A 14524-nucleotide genomic window follows, 5' to 3' on the forward strand; every position below is an offset into this window, starting at 1 on the left:
TAAAATACATTTCCCTCTCATAATAGCCTCTAAAGACTAAAACCCGTGATGTCAACTCTAGCTCACAAGTCCTAGATGTCATCATTTAAATTGTCAAAATGTAATATGGGCAAGTTTCTTGGCATAGTTCCTCCTCGTGAAGAATACTGTGCTTCCTAGTTCCATAGGTCCACAGGTCTCTCCATTTGTGCTCCCCAGAGAGAGTGGTGGAGCGGGCAGAGAGTCACACTTAATACTCACTCTCATTCTTAAAGGGAGAAGCATAGAAAGAAAGACAGAATTCATAATGCTCAACAGTTTTGACATCTAATCATGTAAACTTCTTTCAGGCTAAAGCCTTGGGAATAATATTCCCCCTCTTCTGGGTGTTGTGCTTGGATGCTTTTGTGTTAGTGTAGTAGAACTGAGTAGCTGTGAGGAGGTCTGACAGCCTGCAAAGCCTAAAATAGTCCCTAGATTGTCCTTGTTAGGATATACACTGGTTGACAGCAGGAATCTTTGTCTTTTGCTCATTAACATATCCAAATCTCCAGAATACCACTTGCTATCTAATAAACATTTACTGTAATGTGGAACAAAAGGTAAAAATTAGGGTAACTTAATGGAAGTGAGGGGCAAACCTTTGATATTGCTGGGACAAACCCAGTTTATAGATAAACAAAACATTCAGTGATAAAATAGGAGGAAATTTTCTTGGCTTATGAAGAAAGGAATTTACAGCTTCAAATAGCATACAGCATTCAAACAAAACTTGCAATAGAATTACCAGTACGCAACTTGGAAAACAAAGAGTGCTAGTCCTTAAACATAGATGTGCTGATGGGTGTCTGCAGCCCTAGCACTTTGTAAACAGAAAGAGAAGGACTGAATTCCATGTCAGCCTGAACAATATAGCAAGTTCCAGGCCAGCCTGTGCTACATAGTGACAGACAACAGCAGACCACTTGACCCAGTCTGCTTTTAGCCATTCATGACAATTTTAAGTGTCAGAAAAGAATGGGGACAGCGTCTGCAAAGCTGTAAGAGGAAGAATGAGATTCAAGAGTAGTTTACAAATTGCTAAGCAACAGTTTTTTTTTTTTTTTTTTTTTTTTAATGCAGGGACAATAACCAGACTTTCAGACTTGAAAGAACTTAAGGATCATAACATTAATCAGTATTTCTTATAATTAAAATTTCAAATTATAGTAATCTTTAAAGTTGAGAGTGAATTCCATAGTAGGTTGTAGAAAATGAGTTAGCAGTGAACATTGAGTTTATAAAAGTAAGGGTAAACTACTCTAGAAATTATTGTTAAAATTTGAATATAAATATTATACATATATAGTTATAAATATTTTTCATAATAATGCAAAAATGTGATACAAAATTGAGAAGAGATGGGCAAGCAGACAAAAGAGATGTTATATGTACATTAATTTTCTTAGGTTTCATACGTTAACTTTTTTATCTAAAATTTTATGGCAATCACAAAAACAGCTAAAGTTAAAATATAAATCTTCCACATGTCAGAAAGAAAGCACAACACTTAGCAGAGCCCAGTAACTCTAGCTCTATTCAGTAAGGTAGCAAGTAGCTATGTAAGCCTACTAAAATTATAGTGAATATTAACTGGAGTTAAATTTAAGACTCAGTTCTTTAGTTCCTCCCTTGTTTTGTGAGTGCTCAGTAATAACATAGAACCTACAGATAATATAGTCAGTATAGAACATCCCATCATTGCGAAAAGTCTCTCAGAGAACATTGCCTTATAAGGAACAAAGAAAGTATTCAAAATAAAATTGCTACACAGAATGATTGGATGCATTTAACCCTAAATGTAGTCTGTTAAAAGAGATACCGAGATAAAGTACAGCCAGGTGTGGTGATGGACATCTCTAATCTTAGCACTTAGGAAGTGTAGGCAGGAGGATTGCAGATTCAAGGCCAGCCTGGGCAGTATAGAAGAACCTGTCTCAAAACATCCCAACAGCAGAAGCAACAAATAAGAAACAAAACCCCAACAAACTTTATATTTTAGATATTATGATCTATGAAAAATACAAAGTCAAATCTGAATGTAGAAGAATAGGCAAAAACATATGAAAGAAGCTCAGGTCATGCTGTTAGTGCCAGGAAATTGGTTTTCGTGCAAAAAAGTTTTAAATGAGACAAAAGAAGTACTTTTTGATCATGAAAAATGAGGACAAAATGGTAGTGAATTATTTAATCAGTTAATAGATGATCAAAGAACATAAACCAAAAGCACAGTAAATACAATTAGAAGCAAAATATTATCAGTCTCATTATACAAAGAAGATAAAAGCACATAAAAGTTTTTAATAATATATTTTATTAAGATTAACATTTATAAAATTGTACCTTTATAATAGAAAAGTCACCTTTACATGTGTTTATGGAATAATTAAAAAGTATTCTGCATGCACTTAGGCCCTGAAAACCTTTAATTTCAGAAAATGGAAATATAGTGGAAAATACATTTTCTCATTACAGTGTAATCAGACTAAATTTATTTAGAAAATGAAAGAACAATGAATAATTAAAGCTATGCTCAAAGAAATTTCATAGCCATTAGCGTATAAGTAATGTAGTAAATGTCTTGTGGCCGAGGGTTTTCTACAGTTGATAGTAGGATCTAGATGTTCCTGAAAGCCTAGAGAACCAAGAGTATGCCCTACAGAATCAGAGAGAGGAGACCCAGAAAAATATTGACCACCTAGAACTTCTCTAGCAGCTGGTGTTCCCACCATCTACTAAACACTGGGGTACATTCAGAAGCAAGCATGCACTGTTCCATGGCAGCCATACCAGACACAGCAGCAGCTTTTGACTCAAGACTTTTGCATTGCCCACTAGTAAATTCAAGTCTGCTTGGTTCTGTCTGTGCTCTGGCTGTAGTTTGGAAAGCTTGAGTCAGTTTTCCAGTCAGAAATGGACAGCAATGATAGGGTCTGGTTAGAATACCACACAGGGCTCTACCTGTAGTATCCACTTCAGGGAGGAGTAAGTAATGAAACCCCATGAAGTAAATGTTCTACTTATGAAATTAGAAAAAAACTAGAAATAAGCAGAAGGAAGAACTTACTAATGACAAAGCAGAAACTACGAAAATGTAATACAGAAAACTAGCATAAGCCAAAGAACTATTTTTTAAAAGGCTGAAATAAGCTTAATTCAGGAAAAGACATATTGTGCAAAATTAGAACAAAAGAGAAATAATGAGGAATATTTAAGAAGTAAAGAAATTATTGCGGGAACATTTTGTAAACTTTAATGCAAATAAGTTTGGAACACATTTGAAAGAAGTGATTTTCTATGAAAATATAAATTAACAAAATTGTCTCTAGAAGAGACAAATTTTTTTTTTAAGAAGAAAATATGATTTAATGATGCAGTTTCGGTATTTACAGCTTAACATATAATTTGACAATCAGATAAAATGGACATAAATGCTCATACACAAAATTACTAAGTTAGACCCCAGGTTTTACAACATTTTTAATGCTGCGATTATCATTGCTTTCTTAGCCTCTCAAAAAACTTCCCTTTGGGGGAAAAAGCAGCATTCCAAAATTTGACTTCAGATTCTATCAGTTTCTATTTTAATATGATAAGGAAAGTGAAACACATTTTTTCCATATTCCATGTTAATTTTACTTATCTATGTTAAACTGTGATTTACCTATCTGAAGCTTTATATCCTCTGTATGATATATAGTAGGTAGGGTTACAGAACTACATGGGGATCTGGAAAAGATACAATGGAATAATTTGAGACAGAAAACTTAAACTGACCCTAACTGTAGAAATTAATTCCTTTTAGCAGGTTTTTTGTTTTGTTTGAAACAGGGTCTCACTATGAATGTTGCTCACCTTGAATGAGTTCTGCCTGCCTCTGCCTCCTAAGTACTAGGATTAAAGGTGTTTGCCACCACCCCTAGTTTTATTTAAAACTTTTATAGCCAGGTGGTGGTGCATGCCTTTAATCCCAGTACTCGGGAGGCAGAAGCAGGTGGATCTCTGTGAATTTGAGCCCAGCCTGGTCTACAGAGTGAATTCCACAACAGTCAGGGCTATACAGAATAGACCCTGTCTTGAAAAAACAAATATAAAAATCATATTGTAGCCACATAGGTAGTATACACCTCCAGTCCCAGCATTTGGGAGGCTGAGAAAGGAAAATTGTGAATTTGAATCTAGCCTGGGCTACACAATGAGATTATAATAAATTATAATATTTCATATCTGCAGGATAGTATTTCATATTTCTAATAAAAGCATCTTACATTTTTAAATAAAATTCACTACAATAAGGAAGTTTCAGGTCAATTCTTAAATTATGTGTGTATGTAGATATGTTGGCATACACATAATAGCATACCTATGGAGGTCAGAGGACAACTTTCTGAAGGAAGTTGTCTCCTCCCACCATGTGGATCCCAGGGATTGAACTCAGGCTACCACTTATCAATTCCTTTTTTTTTTTTTTTTTTTTTTTTTTTTTAATTTGGTTTTTTGAGACAGGGTTTCTCTGTGTAGCTTTGTGCCTTTCCTGGAACTCATTTTGTAGCCCAGGCTGGCCTGGAACTCACAGAGATCCACCTGGATCTGCCTCCTGAGTGCTGGGATGAATGGCGTGCGCCACCACCGCCCGGCCCCTTATCAGTTCCTTAACACATGGAATTCCCTTCATGTATTGTCTTGTGTTAGTATTTAAAGGCAAAAACTACATGATTATGTATCCAAAGAGTATTTGTCAAAATTCAATGCCTATTTCTTTTTAAAATGTTGAGAAACAGAAAGAGGTAAAGAATGCATTGGCAACTAAAGTATGTCATAAACTTAAAGCTGCGGATACAGCTCAGTGGTAAAGTGAGTTCAGGGTCCTGAGCCTGATCCCCTAAATGGCAGCACTACAGTTAATTTAATGGGAAGATTAAATGGGATAAAATACCTAATATTTACTGTTCTTTTGGAATATTAACTAATACAATTAATTGGTAAGAAGAAACAGAATATTGTTTTGAAAAGAAAAATAGCAAGGACCTAGAAAGGTTCTTGTTATATTATTAAGTAAAAAAGGAAAGGGCAACACCCATGGGTGAGCATTTTAATCAATCTTGGTATTGTGTTTAGTGCTAGTAACTTCCTTACTAAGAAGCTCTGGTTATCTCCAGTTGAGTGGCATTGAATGCTTGGTATGTGAGAAGAGACAAGTGTTACATTTATTTTTTTTAATATTTAGAAAGTTTTGTTAAATTAATTACTTTCTATTTTAAAGAGGAAACAGTAAGTGGGCTCTCAGTTTTTCATACTTCCTGCTCCTGCTGCCCTAACAGAATGAGTCAGTTGTGGTCATTTTAGATTATATGAGAGGAGTTGAGAAAGGTGGCGTTTGATTGCCAGTTTGGGAGTAGTCTAGATGCATAGAAGACATGAGAAGGGATCCTTTTAAAATCATAACGTGGAACCTCACAGCTCAGTTCATGCCATCTGCCTATTTCTAAAGCTTGGCAGAAAGAGCTGAAGTCATTGATGATTCGTCACTTTAGGACCTGTGGCTGAGGAGATAAGAGGGAATGAATGAGCATATGATATGTTAATTTCATATAGAAAGTTTCTCTAGTCTGATGGCTTTTTAGGATTTGGGGAGATTTCAGCCTAGGGCTTTCTATAACATTGCCATTATTATCACCATCATTATTGTTTATTGTCTGTCTGTATTTAAAATTATGTATTTTTTTCGTTTGTTTGTGTGGTTTATTTTTTCTTTTTCACCCTATTGGAATGGGTCTTCCAGGGCAGTGTTTGTTGTACAGTAGTAGAAAGGTCATTATGAAGACGTTTAGGAATTGGTTAGAAGTGGACTTTAGGGAGAGAATGTTTTGATTAAACTCATTCAAACCAATTTGTCTTTTAGTCTGACCAAGGACATGACTGGAAAGGAAGATGTATACCGAGGCCCAGCCATCAGGGCTCTCTGCAGAATCACAGATGTAAGTTCTCTTTGTTTTAGTGGGTTGCTAAAGGATCTCTGTAGTTAGCATGCAGATCTAGTAGACTCCCAGGTCTGACTTGGTGAATCTTCAGTGTGAAGAGAGGTTTTGTAAGTCCAGTATTTTCTCCATCAGCTTGTTTTTCCTTTTACTTATAGTAGTCTGTTCTTTTCTGTTTGCTCTTATGAACTGTTATACTTGGGTATATCATACATAGGAAGCAAAAACCCATTCCATTTTAGCTTTTTACAGAAGCTTTATTGTAGGGCTCAGATTTCTCAGAATCTGAGATATACCTTAAACATTAAGTTATAAAAGCAGGGAATAGGGCATCTGTCAGGAAATCAGCAGTGAGGTTTCCCTTAGTCACAGTAGTGGTCCATCACTTAACAGTGATGCAGATACTTGAAGAGAGATATGTGACTAGCCACCAGAAAGCCAGTAGATTATGTCTGCCTGGCCTGAATCATTTGTTTACTCTAATATAGTCTGTTCTATGTGGAGAGGTGAGATTATATAGACTGTTAGGCTGTCTCTTCTAGGAACCCTGAGTAGGAAAAGTTAAAGGGTCGAGTTAGCCAGGCAGATTGGATAATATAGCTGCAGATTTATGTTTGGGTCTATCTCTGTGTGTTGCAATCTTCTCGAGGTTTGTAATTTCTTCTCAGACAGGATCTTTAACTTGCTACATAGGTCAGACTAGCATTGAATTCATAATCCTTCTGCCTCAGCCTTCTGAGTGCTAAAATTAAAGGTGTGTCTCACCATACCTCATTCACATTTTATAATTTGATCCAGATCAAATTGGAAATCTTATAAATCTAAATCCTAGAAGAAATAATATAAACAGCTTGATTTGTTTTTTGCTATCTTATTATTTTGTTGTGGTTTTCATTTTAATATTCTTAGTATAATACTTGGAACTATTATTGCTAGCAGTAAAATTCTCTTTAATCTCAATATTGGTCTTAGTATGTTTCTTCATTTGTATCTGCCACTACCCTTCCAGGACAAAAAGCTTTTTCCATGCTAAAGTTTAAAACAACCTTAGTTCTAGAAGATTCTATGCTAAGGGGTTGCTATAGCAGGATATTACACTATTCCTATGTCTTAAAATAATCAGAAATTACATTTGATGAATAGGATTGTTCAAGATATAGAACATGTACTTTTCATATAAAAATATCTAACCATCTTCAGGATTTCAAAAGGAACCTCCACTGCCATATAGGAATTTCTTTTTCTTTTCTTTCTTTTTAGGGGGAGACAGAGTCTAACTAGTTTGCTCAGGCTGGCCTTATTCTCTCTCTCTTTCTCTCTCTTTCCATCTCTCCGTGTGTGCGTGCGTGCGTATGTATGTATGTATGTGTGTGTGTATGTATATATGTGTGTAGCCTGTACTGGATTGTTTGAATTCTTCTCTCTAGAATATTATTACTATATAATCTTCTACTGCAAAATGAATCTTTATATATAACACATATATAGCCAGTTTTTGTACATTTTTTTCTGTGGGTAGTAATTTTACATGAATGATTTTAACAACTTTTTCTTTTTTGATGTTATTAGGGAACAATGTTGCAAGCTATTGAAAGATACATGAAGCAGGCCATTGTGGATAAAGTCTCCAGTGTATCCAGTTCAGCACTTGTATCTTCCTTAGTAAGTGATGAATGAGGCAGCTGTTTGTTTCTTATGCATGGTCTAGGTTCTAGTTAAAAAATAAATTATCACTGTTGTTTTCTCACAAGAGAAACAGTTAAAAATGTGTGTACATCCTGTTACTTTATCCAACTGTGTTTTATTTGGAAGAACACTGAGCAGTTTTAATGGGCAGTAAAAACTTGAACTTCCCATGTTTTGAAGGTTTGGGAACCTGACAATTGTGTACTTTGTAAAGGTGGTGAGTTAGATAAGAGTAATGGACAGGGAAGACCAGTTCTGGTTTACATTCTTCCTTTGTGCCCCACACGGGTTTACCTCCTGCCTCTTTGTCCTTAGCTCCCCTTGGTTTCCTGCATCTGTCTGTGTCCTTTAAAGTCTCCCTTACCACTTCTGAATTTCCTTGCAAGAAGTGACGTTTTGATTCAGTAATAGCTTTTTTTCTCCTTTCATCAAAACAAAATTATTCATTAAAATTACACATTGCATTTGATTAAAATCAGAAAATGTGGGACTTGGGAGACAGCTTGGCTGATGGAATGCTTACCAGTAAGCATGAGGACTTGAGTTAGAGTCTCAGAACCATAGACAAAGATATGCATGGGCATGAGCTTATAATCCCAGCTCTGGAAGGGGGAGACAGGCAGATTCCTGGAGCTCACCCGCCAGCCAGCCTAGACATTTGTTAGGATTCAGGTCCCAGTGAGAGAACTTGCTTCAAAAAACAACTTTGACCTCTAGCCTCTGTACATATGTGCACACCCACTCACAGCATCCCACCCCCATGAACAAACATACTTACCCACACATGCATACAAATCATTAGAGCATTGAAATCATAAGACTGCCTGATTCTAGGATGTCATGGATCAGGTTTAGATCAAGAAGTCTGTTCTGCTGTATCTCTTTCTTCCAGGAGAATTTCCTGGATGAACGTTTATATTGATCGACATTATTTCAATACCATTCTGTGTGGTGCTTCTGGTTCTTGCCCTTTTGTTGCTTTCATTGCTTGCGTCTTCCAGCTCACAAAGGTGTCAGTGTCCATTACCTTGCAGAGAGATATTAAAGAAAAAATTACACTTTACAGTTGCCCTAGGAATAGAGACCTTGTCGACTTCAAAAGCAACAATATTTTTAGTGTTTGGGAAATGTCTTTTAGTGATTTTGTAGGAAATTTAACTCACGTTTCTAATGTCTAATGATCATGCATTATATATTCTCCCTTTTCTCTTAATTAGCACATGATGAAGATAAGCTATGATGTGGTTAAACGATGGATAAATGAAGCTCAAGAAGCTGCATCAAGTGACAATATTATGGTGCAGGTACTATCTTTGAATCTTGTCATCTTATGTTTCAGGACAAAGTATTAGTGATTATCCAGTATTAGAGGCAAATTTTTGACATATTAATCCACTTATTAGTCATATTATCAAGTAGGTATCTACTAATTTTGATTCTTTCCATTGGCTTTTAAGTCTTTGGTGGAAGATAGATGACCTCCAGTAAGAGTGTTCAGAGCAGTAGAAAGATATGCTTATTCAAAGGGATTCCCAATGCAGTCCGGTCCTTTATTTGAAAATAATTTGTGTAAAGGAAACTCTGTTTCTTAGGCATTGATGATAGATGTTATAAAAATAGTCATTTTTTTAATGTATAAAACATGAAGAAATTTTATCAAAGAGATCTTAAGATATTTATTAAGCTATTCTTATCAAAAGGAATATCAATTTTTTGACTAGTGGTTTTATGTGAAATCTCTGTATATGTTTGAGAAAGTATTAATATTTATAGCTTCTTATATTAGCATATTTAATAATGTGAAAAACAGTTATTTTTCTATTCAAAGACACCCATTGATCTACTTCTGATCATTGTACTTTTATACAAAGGGTCAGGATGATGACACTCTCCTAGCCTACTTTAGGAGATTAATCCTGTGCTAAGGTGGTGACAGATTTAAAGCCACTTGAAAGGGCCTTGAACCAGGTACAGTGGCATGTACTTACAGTCCCAGCACTTAGGAGGCTGAAGTAGGAGGACCGCTTGAGCTTATAAGTTTGAGACCAGCCTGGGAAATACAGCAAAACCCTGTTTATAAATAAATAAGGAAGGGAGTAAATCTGTGGTGCTGGCAAAACCTTAGATCTGAGGGTGTGAGCCAGTGTTGAGCCCACTAGATCTAGCTTCAGGTTGTATTCAACCCTTCCTATTTGTCTACTCTGAATGTATAATTTCTGAAGTAAGCTACTCTTTGCTAGTGTTCCCTGTGTTGAATTCCATATCAAAAGATACTGTGTTGTGTTCATTTGACTTGCATACCTTTTTTCAAAACTCTTCTGTCTAGTTCCATGCAGTTATCTTTCCTGTGGGTGTCTTGTCATCATTCTAAGCTCTTGGTGCATTTTTTTCTTCTTCTTAGTACCACGCATTGGGAGTGCTTTATCACCTTAGGAAGAATGATCGGCTCGCTGTCTCCAAGATGTTAAATAAGTTCACCAAATGTGGTCTCAAATCACAGTTTGCATACTGTATGCTGATTCGAATTGCTAGTCGCCTACTGAAAGAAAGTGAGGATGGGTAAGTATCCTAAACTGAGTTGATTTCAGTTTACAAGTTAATGTACCTTAGAATGTATTTCCTTTATGAATATTTTTAGGGAAGCACTGACTTTACAGATAAGTTTAATGTTTTCCAAATTAAAAAGGAATTGAGGATTCTAAGTAACACTTTTTTTTACTTTAATGTATGTATGTATGTATTTATATATATAGTATATATAGTAATTATTAATAATATACCTACAAACTGATAGTGGACAAAAGTACTATAGATCATAAGTTGTACAGATGATTGAACATGACAGCTAGGAGGGACATTAAGAGTCTTGTGTGCCAGGTGGTAGTGGTATACGACTTTAATCTCAGCACTCAGGAGGCAGAGCCAGGTGACCTCAGGACTCTGAGGTCAAGGCCAGCCTGGTCTATATATAGAGTGAGATCCAGGACAGGCACCAAAATTACACAGAGAAACCTTGTCTTGGGGAAAAAAAAAAAAGTCTTGTATTTTTATAAGAGAGAATGTTGAAATACTAAATTGAATGGTTTGCCCAAGGTCACTGTGTAAGTATAAATTATACGTGGATTTAGTAATACTGCAGCAGTCCTGGAGGTTAGGGGGAGTACGGAAGCTAGGGATCTTTTAAGGTATAGCAAACCTGGAGCAAAGAAGCATCCTCATCCCAAATGGCTGTGGCTCTCCCTTTTTAACTTATAGATAGGATCTCTCCAGGCTGTCCTCTCTTGCCTCAGCTTCCCTAGTGCTGGGATTACAGGCATATACTACTACCTGGCCAGTTATGGCTTAATTTTAATAGATTTCTCCTTTGATTGTTAACACCAAGATCTCTAGACTAGTTAAGTATCAAAGCATTGTGAGAAGGGAAGCCTAATGATCTGTCTTTCAGGTCAGTTGTGAATGTAGCGTGCTGAATTTGATTAAAACCTAAACAGCTGAGCCCTAAGTTAGCTACTGGCTTCTCCTAACAGAAAGAACTTGCTATTTTCTTGTTTTTAGTATTATTTTATATCAGTCTGTACTATACTTTCATAAGCAGTGCTTGAGTTTAACAGTCAAAGAGGACAAAGAGGCAAGAACAGTGTGACTTTAATGAAGAAAAAGTATTAGAAACAGATTTACTGATGACCCACGTGTTGGGAGTTAGTTAATAGCGACTTTAGTAACAGTTTCTGAAAGGATGATAAACGGCACTGGTTGCAGCGTGTGGAAAGGTCACGGTCACGGTCACAACAGAACCCAGTGTTAGTTTTCAGAACTTTATTAGGAGGGAAAGGGGGGAAGGGGAAAGAGGAGAGCCAGGCCTGGGGAGAGAGAGAAAGAGGGTGGGAGAGGGGAGCAGAGCAGAGAGAGAAGATGGGGTCTGCGCCTGACTTTTTAAGACACCTACATAGTTGCCAGCACACACTGATGACACAAGACACAAGACCCCGAACTGCGCATGTGCAGGAGTGAGGGCAAGATCCTAACAGTTTCACCATAGGGGTTACTTTTTCTAATTATGATAGATGCACTTTCTCATGGAAGTGCTTTTTGGTAGTTGAGATTGACTTTTTTTTTTTTTTAATTTTACAATACTATTTAGTTCTACATAATAGCCACAGATTCCTTTGTTCTCCCCTTCCTGCCCCCCTCCCCTTCCCCCCAGCCCACCCCTCATTCCCACCTCCTCCAGATCAAGGTCTCCCCTGAGGACTGGGATCGACCTGATAGACTCAGTCCAGGCAGGTCCAGTCCCTTCCTCCCAGACTGAGCCAAGCGTCCCTGCATAAGTCCCAGGTTTCAAACAGCTAACTCATGCAACGAGCCCAGGACCTGGTACCACTGCCTAGATGCCTCCCAAACAGATCAAGCCAATCGACTGTCTCACCTATTCAGAGGGCCTGATCCAGTTGGGGGCCCCTCAGCCTTTGGTTCATAGTTCATGTGTTTCCATTCATTTGGTTATTTGTCCCTGTGCTTTATCCAACCTTGGTTTCCACAATTCTCACTCATATAAACCCTCCTCTTTCTCACTAATTAGACTCCCAGCGCTCCACCCGGGGCCTAGCCATGGATGTCTGCATCCAGATTCCTCAGTCCTTGGATGGGGTTTATGGCACAACTATTAGGGTGTTTGGCCATCCCATCACCAGAGTAGGTCAGTCCCGGCTGGAGATTGACTTTACAGCTTTTATAACTTTTGGAACCAGGTCTATTAATCTTGACAGTTTCCTATTCTTTTAACTTTAAAGACGTGTTTAAACATAATAGATGGAATGGTTATGCTTTTAGATGTGATACATCTGACTAGAATTTGATCCTGGGAGTAACTGGTTCTTGTGACTTAAACAGCTCAATATCTCTAGAACTTAGTTTCCTTAACTGTGATACCACCCAAGTCCAACTGGGTGGACAAAGGAGTTGTACAGGATTATGGGTGGGAGGTCACTTACAGGAGCAGAAATGACTCCAAGACAACTGCACCACCAAAGCCCACACCAGCATGGCTGACAGCTCACAAAAGCTGGGAAACCTGGAGCACACTGCACAGCCTGCAGGCAGCTCAACAGGTTGGAGAGTGTCCTTTCCAAGTGACTCTTGTTTAAACCTCTTCATGGTAGCTCTGCTGGTTTCTACTTCTTCCAGGCAGCTGGTTGGTCTCAGATACTCCTTTGTAGCTTTTCTCCTCTGAGAGTTTTCTCTGTCTAAATCTTCTTTGCAGCTCTGTTCCCATTAGTTAATCTGGCAGAGAGTGGCCTAGAGAATCTGGTCAGTTTCAGGAACTTCCTGAAGCTATTTTGAATTGTTTACCTTCCTGCTTAAGGATCTTCCCTGCAGGATAGAATTTTTCAGTATTGAAGGAGACCCTTAACACGACATTCCACCTCTTTTACATTCTTCCCACTCCCTCTTCTATAATGATCTCTGAGCTTCGGAGCGGGTGACTATCGATCTCCACTATAGAAATAGGCCACCATGCCACAGTAATAGTCGCTTGTTCTCAGGATCTTCACCAGTGGTCATGAGTTGAGGCTGACAACAGTGATCTATCTATAAACACATGTTTAGAAGGCTATTTGACAAGCACATCACATCCATCTAGAAAAACCATAGAATTTGCTTCCTTATTAGGACCTATGCCTAGCTACAAATTTTTGTTCTGGCCTTACAGTTTCAGATGTGAACTCTCTTTTGTGGAGTGGGCCTTAAATCAACTGGAAAGCTGTTGGTCTTACCCACAATAGCCAAGCCACTATTGCACAAGCAGGCTGATCTTGTCTAGCATATTGGTATTTCAACACCTAGGGTTTATAGCCATGCATGAAAGCTAGCCAGCAGGGTGGAAGTTCCTATTCAGTCTCAGCTTAATTCTTCTATTCCTACAGTCAAAGCATGCACATGCTTTCTCTTCAGCAATAGGGTCTTACCATCTAGTTCTGGGAGATAGTCAACAGCAGTAGCAATAGCCTTATGGTTTGTGAGGCCTCGGGCTTCCCTGGCCAACAACTCACAGGGAGGTAGCCCACCCCTAGCACTAGGGTTTTCATTTAGTAACCTTATAGACTCTGGAAGTGCCCATTTTCACCCATGTAGACTACCATGTAGACTCTGTTTCCCTTTCAATTCCATACCACACAGATGAAGACTGCCCTCTGGGATCACTCCCACAGACACTCCTAATCCTAATGGCTTAGCCTTAGTTGCATGCCTCACTACCCTGCAAGAACCATACAGCTGCTGTCCTAGTACAAAGGTACAGTAACACACACTAAAAAAGAAAGGGGATGCTCCTCCCTCAGGCTTCTCAGCCTCAGTTCCATGCCTCTCTACCCTTAGCCTGGGTCGTGTACTCACTCCTTCCCAACTCATCTTTTGTTCTTTGATGTCTCTGTTTGGGTGCCGATGATGTTATGTGACAAAACTTTTTCCTGGGGAGACATGAACAGATGTCGACTCATTCCTGATAGGAAACCGACAACAGAACATATAGATACAACCAAAGTCCAACTTGGTAGGCCAATGAGTTTTATTGGGGTTACTTACAGGAATATGAGTGGGAGGTTACTTACAGGATCAGAAATGACTCAAAGACAGCTGCATCACCAAAGCCTTTCCTAATCAATGTATTTATTCTAGGACAGTGAGGGACACTGTCTCAGAAAAATCCACAGATGGCACTTGACAAATGGTACCTGAAGTTGTTCTCTGGCTGCTACACACATGAACATGCACCTACATACACTACACACTCATACTCCCCTATACACTTGAACTTATAAAAAATGTAAAGCAACTGTTGTAAA

The 14524-nt window shown here is 38.0% G+C and overlaps 1 protein-coding gene across 2 annotated transcripts in view; it reads left to right on the top strand.

Moving 5' to 3' along the window:
* The window catches only part of Copg2 (coat protein complex I subunit gamma 2), a 135763-nt gene that overhangs the window by 25019 nt on the left and 96220 nt on the right, over positions 1 to 14524 (top strand). For both annotated transcript variants that reach the window (XM_042272992.2, XM_006979420.4), the window contains 4 exons: positions 5921 to 5996; positions 7566 to 7658; positions 8900 to 8986; positions 10084 to 10241. In XM_042272992.2, the coding sequence (XP_042128926.1) occupies positions 5921 to 5996; positions 7566 to 7658; positions 8900 to 8986; positions 10084 to 10241 (414 nt within the window). The remainder of the gene's footprint in view (positions 1 to 5920; positions 5997 to 7565; positions 7659 to 8899; positions 8987 to 10083; positions 10242 to 14524) is intronic.

The sequence above is a fragment of the Peromyscus maniculatus genome, chromosome 3 (assembly GCF_049852395.1).
Source record: "Peromyscus maniculatus bairdii isolate BWxNUB_F1_BW_parent chromosome 3, HU_Pman_BW_mat_3.1, whole genome shotgun sequence".
Classification (NCBI taxonomy): domain Eukaryota; kingdom Metazoa; phylum Chordata; class Mammalia; order Rodentia; family Cricetidae; genus Peromyscus; species Peromyscus maniculatus.